This window comes from Balaenoptera musculus, chromosome 1 (assembly GCF_009873245.2).
Source record: "Balaenoptera musculus isolate JJ_BM4_2016_0621 chromosome 1, mBalMus1.pri.v3, whole genome shotgun sequence".
In the NCBI taxonomy this organism is placed as follows: domain Eukaryota; kingdom Metazoa; phylum Chordata; class Mammalia; order Artiodactyla; family Balaenopteridae; genus Balaenoptera; species Balaenoptera musculus.
The window spans coordinates 152,757,056-152,770,367 of record NC_045785.1 but is presented as its reverse complement, the minus strand read 5'-3'; the positions used below and the strand labels follow the sequence as shown (position 1 = coordinate 152,770,367).

The following is a 13,312-nucleotide window of genomic DNA, read 5'->3' as shown; positions in this document are numbered from 1 at the left end:
AGGGGCCGCTGCGCTCGGGCTGCGCTAGAGCATAAAACTCGCTCGGCCGAGCCGCTGCGCTTCAGCTGCCGCTGGTCGCCGCACGCCGGCCGGGGCGCGTGGGCTCGGCTGGGGCTTCCAGGCCGGCGGGCGACACCGATGGCCGGGAGCGCGCCTCCAAGCAGGCTTAGGGACATCCGCTTTCCGCTTCCAGAAAAGTTTGGAGAGAGTGAATTTGGGGTGGATTTGGGAGTGGTGCCAGCTGCCCCAGCCTTCTTTCCCTTCCAGAGGCCTCACCGTGCACAGCCTCATCCATTCTTCCTTTCCTGACACCTTGCCTCCCTGACCCCTCCTTCCCTTCGCTCCTGGGTTCCCCCTCCCCTCTCTGGGATCAGCATCTTCTCCTTCCTTATCTCATTCTCCATCGTCCTCTCTACCCCCATCTTCTTAACGATTTCCACCCAGTTTCAGCCTTTTCCCGGTCATCCCCAACCTTCTCCTTTTTTCCATCTTAAAACTTCCCCTCCCCACTCCATCTCCTTCAACCAACCTCTCCACTCACACTCACACTCTCCATCCATCCCTCTCCTTCCTCCCGTTCCCTCCCAGCAAACTTCCACCATGGATCCTGGGCCTCCTTGGATCACCAGCCCCACGCCCGGGAGCACCCTCTCTGTCCCCAATGCCACCACACCCTGGCTGGGCCGGGATGAGGAGCTGGCCAAGGTGGAGATCGGCGTCCTGGCCACTGTCCTGGTGCTGGCGACAGGGGGCAACCTGACTGTGCTGCTGACGGTGGGGCAGCCCGGCCGCAAGCGCTCCCGCATGCACCTGTTCGTGCTGCACCTGGCCCTGACGGACCTGGGCGTGGCGCTCTTCCAGGTGCTGCCCCAGCTGCTGTGGGACATCACCTACCGCTTCCAGGGCCCCGACCCCCTCTGCCGGGCCATCAAGTACCTGCAGGTGCTCAGCATGTTCGCCTCCACCTACATGCTGCTGGCCATGACGCTTGACCGCTACCTGGCCGTTTGTCACCCCCTGTGCAGCCTCCAGCAGCCCAGCCGGTCCACCTACCCTCTCATTGCAGCTCCTTGGCTGCTGGCTGCCATCCTCAGCCTCCCTCAAGTCTTCATTTTTTCTTTACGAGAGGTGATCCAGGGCTCTGGAGTGCTGGACTGCTGGGCAGACTTCCGCTTTCCTTGGGGGCCACGGGCCTACATCACCTGGACCACCCTGGCCATCTTCATCCTGCCTGTGGCCATGCTCACGGCCTGCTACAGCCTCATCTGCCATGAAATCTGTAAGAACCTAAAAGTCAAGACCGGGGCCTGGAAGGTAGAAGGAGGGGGTTGGAGGACTTGGAACCGGCCCTCACCTCCTTCTGCACCAGCTGCAGCCACACGGGGGCTGCCATCCCGGGTCAGCAGCACCAGCACCATCTCACGGGCCAAGATCCGGACTGTGAAGATGACCTTCGTCATTGTGCTGGCCTACATCGCCTGCTGGGCGCCTTTCTTCAGCGTCCAGATGTGGTCTGTGTGGGACGAGAACGCCCCTGATGAAGGCAAGTGTGTGGTCTGGTGAGGGGTGGTGTGGGAGCACGAGGTGGAAAACTGCGGAGAGGAGAGCACAGGAGTATTAGCACAGGGTCACAATGGCTCACAAGGCCACATAGGTAACAAATAAGTGAAGCAGTTAGGAAAGATGGTGCCTGTCCCACGTAAAAAGGGACAGCTGCAACTCCCTTCCAGCCAAAAGATGCCACGTGAGTATCTTTTGCGTGAATTTCCATATTTTAAAATTTTGGTAACTAATGTAAACATTTTAAAATACTATTTGGCCCTAAAAATATATGACCATTAGTAGATTTGGCCGAGCAACTCGCAGTTTGCTAGATGTTTGAAAGGGATTTTCAAATGATTCCATCCAGGATGGCAATTTGTGGCCCATGAACTACATCTCTCAGCACTCTTCCCCCCTGCAACTGAACATGATGTTGAACTCCTTCTCAACAGCCACTTTCAATGAATTAGCCTTGGTGCACAACCCTGAAATTTCAAGTTCAACACTTTTGTCTTGCTAATGAGAAAGCAGAGGCTCAGAGAGAAAACGTGACTTGCCCAAGGCCACACAGCAAAGTGAAAAGTAGGACCCAAACCTGGTGCCTCCTCGTTTTTTCCCTCAACTACATCCTCCTGCCCCCCACGCCCCCATAACCCTGGCTCTGAAAGTGATGAGGAGAGGGCCCTTCCTCCTACGTGAAAAACAAAATGGGACTGTGTTCCGGTTGGCACATAGAAGGCCTTGTTCTGGTCATTTTTTGGAGTGAGGTAGATGGCAGCCTCCTAAGTTTTAGACACTGCCAGATGGTCAGGCCATTTGGGGGTGAACTTGTCCTCAGAAAGGTAGACGCGGTGTCTGGGCACCCAAAATGTTGGAGAGAGGTATTCAAAGACATCTGTTCCTGCTCCCCTAAGTGGGGGACAAGTCTGTGAAGAGGGGTGACTGTGTCCTCTGCAGTGCATCACATCTTATGCGCAGCTCGGGGTATATAATGGGTGCAGCATGTGACTGCCCTAGGGAAGCCCTGTGCACAGTTTCCTCTGGAAGCTTCCCGAGGGTTCACTGGCCAGCAGACCCTGGCTACCACTTCCTACCAGCTCTTAGGGAGTGGTCCCCCTTCCCTGTGCTTTTGTTTCTAATCTCATTTTGCTCATCCTAGGACACACTTAAGCCAAATGCTTTGTTTTTCTGGAGAGATGAAGTAAGTGGAAGGCTGTTCATGTTGTTAACACAACCCTGTGAGAGAAGTGTGACAGCAATACTGAACTCTCACAGTCCCGTCATACCCCTTCTTAACCACCTTTCAGACACCAATCTGGACCAGAGACTATTTATAAATTACCCTTAAAGCAATGAGCGTATTAATCCTAACCACCTGTAGGGACCTCCCTGCTCTAGTCAAGCACAGAATAGAAGGAAGGAGGGCTTTCTAGTGTCAAACACATTCAGGCCTTGTGCTACTTCGGGGTGACCTTCTCTACATCTGAGTAACCTGAGACTCAGAGAGGTGAAATAACTGGTCCGAAGTGCCACTGCTAGTAAGAGATGGAGCCAGGAATGGAATCAAGGTCTTCATGGGCCAAGCTTTAACCGTGGCATGGCTTTATTCCCAACAATCACAGCTGAGCTGATGGCACCAGGGGTGAGAAGGCCATTCACCCCTTTATCAAGGAACCTACAAGAAGATGGGGATCCTGCCGTTCAGCCAGTGCAGGCTTTCCTGCTCGCCTGCTGTACTCACTGTCATCATCAGCCTGTCCCAGAGACCCATGTATACAGTGACTTACCACTTACCAAGAGCCTCACTGAGTATGAAGTACAGGAACTAAGTATCCCTCAGAAAATGTGCTCCCTCAGAAAATTGGAAGCCCTCTGGGACCTTTGAGTCGGGCTGACATTCATTACTTTAGACTTACTTTCCAGTACACTCAGTTTCCCTCCACAGCAAACTAGCCTCCTGGCCGCCTGTCCCTGAGTCTTTGGTGAGAAGCTGTCTGTATCCTTGCCCTTGGCCCTGCCCCCGACTGTCAGCTGAGCTTCCGTCAGAATGCAGTGCAGCAGCTGGCCAGGACTAGTAGTGGATCTGCCCTCGGGGGCTGAGAGGTGAAGCCTCTGCAGACTCCAGTGCTCCGGGCCCATCTCCAGCCCCTGCACTGGGCCTGGCTCAGACAGGGCCAAATCAAACAGATGCTTCCCAAGTGAAGAAACTTCTGGAACCCCTAAGTCTCTGGCCTAGTCTAGGCACTACATATATATGTGGATGGAGCAGACAGGATGAATACCACCCCTTAGCCAAAGCAACTTCCCAAGTCTTCTGCAGCCCCTGGGTATTAAGTTAACTGGGGAGCAGGCCAGAACCCAGACAAGCCTGAAGGAGGCTGTGTTTGTTGCTGAAGATGGTCCCTCCTCCACTTACAGATGCTCCCTCCTTGCCCTCACTTCTGTGCCCTAGACCTGCCCATCCAGGCCCAGGTGCCTTCAGCTTCCTAACTCTATGATTCAAGCCTTCTCTCAAACATTCTGACCCTGTATCTTCCCTTCTCTTGGGCTATGAGTACCGCACTGGAGAGCATACCCTCGGGAGAGGCGCATGAGAAATCTGTGTATGGGAAGATTTCATGGTGCTTTACAGAGCAGGCACTTGAGCTTTGCCTTTGAGTTTGTTGGTTGAAATGGTGGCAGGGTGCAGGATGGCTGCTTTGAAGAGGGAAGACCTAGGTTCAAGTCTATGCCATAACCCTTAAGGTTCCTTCCAGCTCTGACGTTGTATTTGGTGATTCCACCTCTAAGGTTCCTTCCAGCTTAAGCATTGTGCTCAGTGATTCTACAGCCTCCACTGAAGAGCAGGGTAACTCAGTATGCAACCCACGCCATAACTGTAGCCGTGCTGCATCTAGCAGGAGGACGGGGCCCATCCCAGCAGCTTTCCTGTTGTCATGAGAAGTTTCATTCCATTTTCAGAAAGAGTATTGTATCTGGAAGAAATCTTATCAGAGTCTTTGAACTCTCACATTTTGACTGCCCAAGAGAGAAATTAGCTCCCCCACCCGCCAAGGATGGTGCATTCTTTGGATGTAATTTCTGATGACAGAGAACAAGTACTGGTCTGGAACGGGATGCCTGGATGCCCTGTACCTAGAAGGTGCACAGTTGGAGATGACATCATGGGACCTGTAGGGCTGTCAGGCTCCACTGATCGCCCTACCAGGTCCCTATCACTGACCTGGCACAGTCGATACTCACATGCAAAATGACTGAATGACAGAATGACTGGGACTGACCCCTAGGGGTCAAGGAGGAGAGAATTCGGGAGGCAATGTGCACCCGAATCTATGACATAAGTGGGGATGGAGGTGTGCCTGAACCTGGCTAGAATCATGGTTATTTTTCCTGTATGTTTTATAGAAGTTGCTTCATCCTAGCTGTACATCCATTAGGGGATTCAAGATCGAGGTTTTGGAACAAAGACAGTGTCTCCTATTTGGGCCGGTCCTGTCCCGGACTATGTTTGCACCTCTAAAAGTCAACTCAGAGCAAGCCTCGGATCCTGTCGTCACCCTGTAGTACAAAACGAACAAATAAATCAGTGAGGCAAGACTCTGGAGTCAGGAGTCCCAGGTTCATGCCCCAGCTTTGTTCCTTTCTAATTATAGAACCCCACGTGAGTCCCAGGTCCTCTCTGGGATTCAATTTCCTTCTCCATTCAGTAGGGACCGGGACTCTCTCCCAGGTCTCTTCAAGCTCTGAAATTCTTGTGCTTCTCTCTCGGCAGATTCAACCAATGTGTCTTTCACCATCTCCATGCTTTTGGGCAACCTCAGCAGCTGCTGCAACCCCTGGATCTACATGGGCTTCAACGGCCACCTGTGGCCACGTTCCCTCTGCCGTCTGGCCTGCTGCGGGGGGCCGGGGCCCAGGATGTGCAGGCAGCTCTCCAGCGGCAGCCCATCCAGCCGCCGCGCCATGCTTCTGACCCGCTCCAGTGTCCTCCCCACCCTCAGCCTCAGCCCCAGACTCAGCCAGAGGCTGGGTCCCGAAGACCCACTGAAGGGTGAAGAGCAGGTGGACAGGGACACCATCACCGAGACCAGCATCTTTTAGGGAACGCTCCCCGGAGTGTGGCAGAGGGCCTCTACCCATCTCAGCACTGGGTGTAAGTGCTGGGAGCACAGGGCTGGAGTTAGGGGAGCCCAGTTTGAGGCAGGGCGAGGAGGCCAGAATGTCTGCTCCTACTCTTGGTTACACAGCTGCCGTCGTTTGCTCCCAACCTCACATGCTCGGAGTCAGGGAGAAGCAGACTGTCTGCTTCCCTGATCCTGCCATATTCACAGGGTGTCTGGGAACCACACGTGTGGTAGATGTGGTGCCCCAGATCTGACAGGCCTAGGGCTGTCCTGTCTGGGGGTCCACAGGCAGCAGGGACTCAGAGGCTGGTCTCCTATCTGGTTTGTCCCATCCTAACCTGACTAGCGCATCCCAGTTCAACCAGGAGAGGGAAGGAGTGAAAACCTTCGAGAAGGACCCTGTTTGCGTCCTAAGTTTTTGTTTTTTGGTTTTTTTTTGGCAGAGAGAGGATTGTTTAATGAAGAAAGTGAATAGGTGTGAGGGCTTCGCCTGCTATGCCCACCTGTCTACCGAAGGGAAATGCAGGGTTAGCACAACACCTGGTAACTGGTAAAAACTCTGCAAGCGCTACTTCTCTTCTGCCCACGCACCCCGTTTAGAGTTAGGGTGGGTGACGGGGCAAAGTATTGCATATTCTCAGTGGAATGACCCACGGGGGGTGAGCGTGAGAAGAAAGAGTGAGGAAAGGAGGAGATGAAAACGGTCACAATGAAATTCCGAGTGGGAGGAAGCCTCGGAGGCAGCAGGGATTGGTCGCTCTCCCTCCTCCCCTCAAGGGGTCCACATGGCTCCTGCCTCTTGGGGATGCACAGAGGAGACATCCTTTGAGAAAGTGTGACTCAGTCATGGCTCTGGATTTGTTTGAGGCTCTTCAAAGCTTCCACACGAATCACATGCTTGCCGTGATCAAATCAGGAGCCCAGGACTGGAAACTCGGCTCTGCCGTGGGGTATCTGTATGACCTTGGGCAAGTCACCTCCCTCTCTGGGCCTCAGCTCCTCACCTGTAGAACAGAGATGATCTCTAAGGTGTTTCCCAGATTGAAACTTTCATGACTTTGCAAGACTGGAGAAGCGTTCTCTAAGGACGTTCTAACCAATAGGCTCTGGAAGAATTGTTGTATTTTCATGACAATGACATTTATGCCCTTTGACTCAATTCTGGTGACTTTGGTTCCTGTCTTGGCCGTACTCTCCGCTTTTGCCCTCAGTTCTGTGATGCTGATGCCAAGAGAGCCTGGCAGATAGAATCTGAGGCTTTGTCCTGCTCCTCATTATCCCCAGTGGGATTTATACCATGGGATAATCTCCCCACCATGATTCTGGTTCTAATCAAAGCGATGGTCTTGATGGTGGAAAGACCATCAGCTGAAGTCAGGAGAACTGGGTCCTGGTTCTACCACCATGCCACCACCAATGGCCTTGCTTTCTCCATTATGAGGGTCAAATAGGACTGTGTGTGTGCAGGTGGTTTGTAAACTCTTGAACTATACTAAACACATGAATGAACCCCTACTAATGTAGGGATTGCTGATCTAATTAAGAGCTCCTGAGAGCGCTCTAGGGAGCAGTCACTCTCTGCCCTCCACTCCTAGGGAAGTTTTGAGGAGTGACTGTGGCTTTGGGGATACACTTCTTTAAGAGGCCACTTACCTCTAAGAAGTCTCATTAGGCTTCCTTAAAAGAAAAGAACCTAAGCTGAGTGTTGTGAGTGAACAAAGCACCCCAGCCCTTCAATACTAGAGAAGTGGAGAGCGGGACACAGAACCCTAATGAGACCAAGGCTCAAGGTGGATGTGGGAACCCACTGTCTCTCTTCACTGCACCCTGTTGCTAATGTCAGTCCCTGACATCCAACCACTTCTTCCCTGTCCATCTGTCCTGATGGAGCTGGGCTGAGGAGCCTCCCATGCCAGCGTGAGCTGTTGAAGTTGCTCCTTCCTCTGCTTCCACTTCAGACCACAGTTCCTGACCCTGGTGCCCGTAGGAGGTACTAAGTAAATCTTTGCTCATCACGATGACTGGGAGGTACAAGGGACACCGGCCTTGTACCCCCAAACCTGGGTTTGAGTCCTGATCTCACCTCTTTTCTTTTTTTTTTTTTTTTTTTTTTTTTTTAAACTATTGGTTATATAAGTATTCACCTTGATTTTTTTTTTTTTTTAATTAATTAATTAATTTATTTATTTATGGCTGAGTTGGGTCTTCGTTTCTGTGCGAGGGCTTTCTCCAGTTGCGGCAAGCGGGGCCACTCTTCATCGCGGTGCGCGGGCCTCCCGCCATCGCGGCCTCTCCTGTTGTGGAACACAGGCTCCAGACGCGCAGGCTCAGCAATTGCGGCTCACGGGCCCAGTCGCTCCGCGGCATGTGGGATCCTCCCAGACCAGGACTCGAACCCGTGTCCCCTGCACCGGCAGGCAGACTCTCAACCACTGCGCCACCAGGGAAGCCCTCACCTCTTTTCTACCTGTTTGAACTTGGGCAAGTTATCCAATCTCTCTGAGCAACAGACACCTCATTTGTTAAATAGAAATAACGATGCCCGCCTTGTTGGGAGGGCACGGATGTGAGGCTGTAGACTATACAACACTCTACTGACGTTAGAGAAGATAGTGGCCTGGCTCGGGATTGCATCCAGTGGGTGACTTCCAGGGCACTGGGCCCAGGAGACTCTATAGTAGGGAGGCGAGAAGAGACCTGGAATCAAGATTGGCTAGAGCCCCTTCCATGCCTACTCTGTGCCTTCTATAGCAAAGAGTAGCACATAATCCCACTATTATATTTCCAGCTTTGCATCGCATGAGGGCACATTTACTTGTGGTGGTGGTTTGGGGCCCTCCCTCTTCCTCCCATGGAAAGGCTGCAATTGACCTTTTCCAGAAAGCTAGTGCTGTCCTATGATGAGGGCAATGGGGAACAGCTGGACACTGGGCTGGGGGCTTCAGGAGCCTATTCCAGGAGGCTCCTGAAGGAAATGGCAGGATCCTGTCTGGATCTATGAATGATGGCTTTTGCAGTCCCTGTAGGAAGCTCTCACAGGCATTCAGAGCCAGCGCCAGGGCCTTGGATAGGGTCCAGGGAGGTGGGCCTTGTGGGAAGCAAGAAGGAGGTCCCGTGCTCTCTGGGTCAATCTCATTTCTGACAGCTCACCCCAGGAAAAACTGAGCGATACTGTCCCTGGGCTGAGCAATTTTGTAAAATGTTTATGCCTTCCTGTGGACTCTGTGAAATACAGTACTTCAGTCCCATGGAACCCATGTGGGAGCAGGGGTCTGGGGGGTGGGCAGGGCAGAAGATGGAAGGAGGAGGTTAATTGCTTGACTGTGGGCATTTCTCAGAATGGCTTTTTATGTTGTTTGGTATAGGCCAGTAATTTTGCAGATGACTCTGTGTTTTGTATGTAAATAGGTATTTTATCTATCGAGGGGTTATAGCCTCAACCTAGGCCACAGCAACTCACTTCTGGGTCCAGAACCCAGACATGTGGTTGAAATTGACCAATACAACTACTTAATAACCAGGAGATTTCTCGGCATCTTTGTTTCCTATGAGCAATGACAATGGAATATGTAAGCTAAAATAAAATTGTGATCTCCTTGAACAGGACAGGGCCAAGGGGAAGGTTGAGGGGCGGGGAACCACCTTCTTGGTACCCTTACATTCACTTAAGAGGGAGAAGGAGACAAGAGTGACCTGGGATTTGCCCTGGGGCCACATGGTGGCAGTGTGGAGCTGAAAGTGTGTCTGAAGCAGTAATGACCCACAGGGACCTACTGGGAAAGTCACATGGATCTTCCAGTTCTTATGCCATACTAACTTTCCCTCAAGTTCTAGAGTCTTGATCTCTCATTTGACCAGCTCTGTTGAGATACTTGGACGTGCAGTTCTTTTCGTCTAAGTTCACAGAGGATGTATTTGGCAAGGAGGGGCAAAGAACAAGAGGTTTCTTCTGCAGGGTAAGGGCCTGAGTATAGAAATTCCTTCCTGAAAGGGTGAGTGTATGAGGGAGGTAGGGGACCTCAATGAGGAAATTATAATGTGTTTAGTTTAGAGGCCAGGGGCTTGGGTAAGAAGGCCTCTTGAGGCCCCTCTGGACCAGGAAGACTGTCCTGATCTGAGAGCAAATATCCCACTGATGTTGAGCATAAAATACCTCCTCACCCTGTGGGTCTTGCTGGCCAATAAGTTAGTGTCCCTCATGGAATTCTGCTTCAGTTCTATGGTGAGCATTGGGTGCTTGCTCCTTTAGAATAAAAATTCATGGAAGACAGATCACATTTACTCTAGTCTACTGTGTATTCCCAGTTCATCATTGGCATGTAATCAACTTTCTACTGGTTGTCAGTAGCAAATCAGTTTATCAGTACCTAGGTATAAGATAGTTTTGGAGAGATTGTATCCAGTCTTTATCCACAGAGGAGCCCAGAGTGGGGCAGCATGATTCTTCCCTGGAGGTTCTGATGACATACAACATGGGAGAGAGTGACTTCATTGTACCAGAAGCTGTGCTCCTCAAATGGTGATTACTCGTACAGGCAACCATTTATACGGATTTAAGCAGCTAACCCTTTAAGCTCACAGAGGTATCACAAACAAAAAGCCATTTTATTTCTAGTAACATGGCTAGCAATGAGGATCAGGTCATATTGTTAGCTGGCCCCAGTCATCAGCTTATTGGCCCAAGCTCTTTAGGATGTGAAATCAGTCCTCCTCTTCACTTATCAGGTCATCTAAGTCATCTGCACCATTGATAGTCAGTCAAACCTCTGTAAGTCACTTGGAGTCACACTTTCAACTCTATTCTTAAACAGCAGTTGCCAAGAATGCCGTCCCCTTATAAGCAACTGGGGTGAGTGCTAATGTTAACCTCTATGATATACTTACCTGCCGTGAAAGTCATACTTTTGAAGCCAATCATAGCAGAAGTTCACTATTGACCTTAATCAGGTGGTCAGTGGCATTCTTGTCTCTGTTTTCTCTGACATCAACATCCTGCTCCCAAGTATCATCACTGCTTCTGAGTTCAGTTCAGGTCAGTCCCTGGAGAATTTATTGAGTCCCTCCATTGCGTCAGGCCTGCTCCCTTTCCTTCTGCCTCTTCTCCCATCCATCAATTGTCCATCCTTCTTCCTAAACTGAGGTGAGACACCACCTCCCTCTGAGATGTTTCTTTCTGATTAGGCCCACCTGATCTTAACATTCTTATACTCAATCTACTTAAACATTGATGAGCTCTGGTTTCATTGCTCTGTGTTAATTCTCCCTTGTCACATGTTGTTTTGTACATGTTCTTGCCTGTCCCCACAACTAGGTCATACATGCCTTGACCCCATCCACATGCTCAAGTTTTATTTTTGTGTTTGATCCTCCTAACTCCCAGGGCCTATCCAGAATTCTGCAGAAAGCAGGTGCTCTGTCCATGCTACTGCAGTTGTCCCCTCTCCTGGTATGGGAACTGTCTCAGCAGTATCTCTGCCCAGTCTCTCTTGGGTGTGTTGTTGCTGAATCTCTTCAGCACACTCTTGAATTCTCTTTTTTTTTTTTTCTTTTTAGAAGAGATCAATAAAAAGTAGGGTTTTATTTCTGTTTGCAAAGATGGTGTCATTGTTGTTGACTTTGGTAGTGGTTAGTCTTCATTCTGCCTCTCTAATCAGTAGAATCTCTTTTTCCCCATTAAGAAAAGCTTCAACAAAACTGATAACCCTTTAGCCAGACTCATCAAGAAAAAAGAGAGAGAAGGCCCAAATAAATACAATCAGAAATGAAAAAAGAAGTTATAAACGACACCACAGCAATATAAAGGATCAAAAGAGATTACTACAATTATATGCTAATAAAATGGACAACCTAGAAGAAATGGACAAATTCCTAGAGATGTACACTCTCCCATGACTGAATCAAGAAGAAATAGAAAATATGAACAGACCAATCACCCGTAATGAAATTGAATCAGTAATTTAAAAAACTCTTAACAAACAAAAGTCCAGGACCAGACATCTTCACAGGTGAATTCTATTAAACATTTAGAGAAGAATTAATGCTTATCCTTCTCAAATTATTTGCAGAGAAAGGAATGCTTCCAAACTCATGCTACAAGGCCAGCCGCACTCTGATACCAAAACCAGACAAAGATATCACAAAAAAAGTAAATTACAGGCCAATATCACCAATGGACATAGATGAAAAACTCCTCAATAAAATGCTAGCAAACCTAATCTAACAATACATTAGAAAGATCACACATCGTGGTCAAGTGAAATTTATTTCAGGGGTGCAAGGATTTTTCAATATCCACAAATTATGTGATACACCACATTAATGAATTGAAGAATAAAAGTCATTTGATCATCTCAATGGATATAGAAAAGGCTTTTGACAAAATTTAACATTCCTTTATGACAAAAATTCTCAACAAAGTGGTTATAGAAGGAACATATCTCAACATAATAAAGACCATATATGATAAGCCCACAGCTAACATCATGCTCAATGCTGAAAAGCTGAAAACATTTCCTCTAAGATCTGAAACAGGACAAGGATGCCCACTCTCAACACTTCTAACCAAAATAGTATTGGAAGTCCTAGCCACAGCAATTAGACCAGAAAAAGAAATAAAAGGAATCCAAATTGGAAAGGAAGAAGTAAAACTGTCACTGTTTGCGGATGACATGACACTACACATGGAAAATCTTAAAGATGCCACCAAAAAACTACTAGAGCTCATCAATGAATTTGGAAAAGTTGCAGGATACAAAATTAGTATGCAGAAATTGGTTGCATTTCTATACACTAACAACAAACTATCAGAAAGAAAAATTAAGAAAATAATCCCATTTACAATTGTATCAAAAATAATAAAATATCTAGAAATAAATATAACTACGGAAGTAAAAGACCTGTACTTGGAAAACTATAAGACACTAATGAAAGAAATTGAAGATGACACAAACAGATGGAAAAATATACTGTGCTCATGGATTGAAAGAAATAATATTGTTAGGGACTTCCCTGGGGGCACAGTGGTTAAGAATCTGCCTACCAATACAGGGGACACGGGTTCAAGCCCTGGTCCGGGAAGACCCCACATGCCACGGAGCAACTAAGCCTGTGCGCCACAACTACTGAAGCCCGTGTGCCTAGAGCCCATGCTCCGCAACAAGAGAAGCCACCGCAGTGAGAAGCCTGTGCACTGCAACGAAGAGTAGCCCCTGCTTGCTGCAACTAGAGAAAGTCTGCATGCAGTAACAAAGACCCAACGCAGCCAAAAATTAAATAAATAAATTTATTAAAAAAAAAAAGAAATAATATTGTTAAAATGACCATACTACCCAAGGCAATCTACAGACTCAGTGCCATCTCTATCAAAATACCAATGGCATTTTTTACAGAGCTAGAACAAATAATTCTAAAATTTGTATGGAAACATAAAAGACCCTGAATAGCCAAAACAATCTTGAGAAAGAAGAACAAACCTGGAAATATCACACTCCCTGATTTCAAACTATAATACAAAGCTACAGTAATCAAAACAGTGTGGTACTGCCACAAAAGCAGACACATAGATCAATGGAACAGAATAGAACAGCAGTACCCAACCCTTTTGGCACCAGGGACCAGTTTCATGGAAGACAATTTTTCCATGGACA

At 48.7% G+C, this 13,312-nt stretch overlaps 1 protein-coding gene across 1 annotated transcript; it reads left to right on the top strand.

The window, feature by feature from the left end:
* Window positions 1-600: 600 nt before the first annotated feature.
* AVPR1B (arginine vasopressin receptor 1B) lies at window positions 601-11,396 on the top strand. The gene is made up of 3 exons (XM_036853029.1): window positions 601-1,543; window positions 5,315-5,695; window positions 11,345-11,396. Exons 1-2 carry the CDS (start codon window positions 601-603, stop codon window positions 5,641-5,643), a joined length of 1,272 nt encoding a protein of 423 aa, XP_036708924.1. The 3' UTR covers window positions 5,644-5,695; window positions 11,345-11,396.
* The last annotated feature ends 1,916 nt before the right edge of the window (window positions 11,397-13,312 follow it).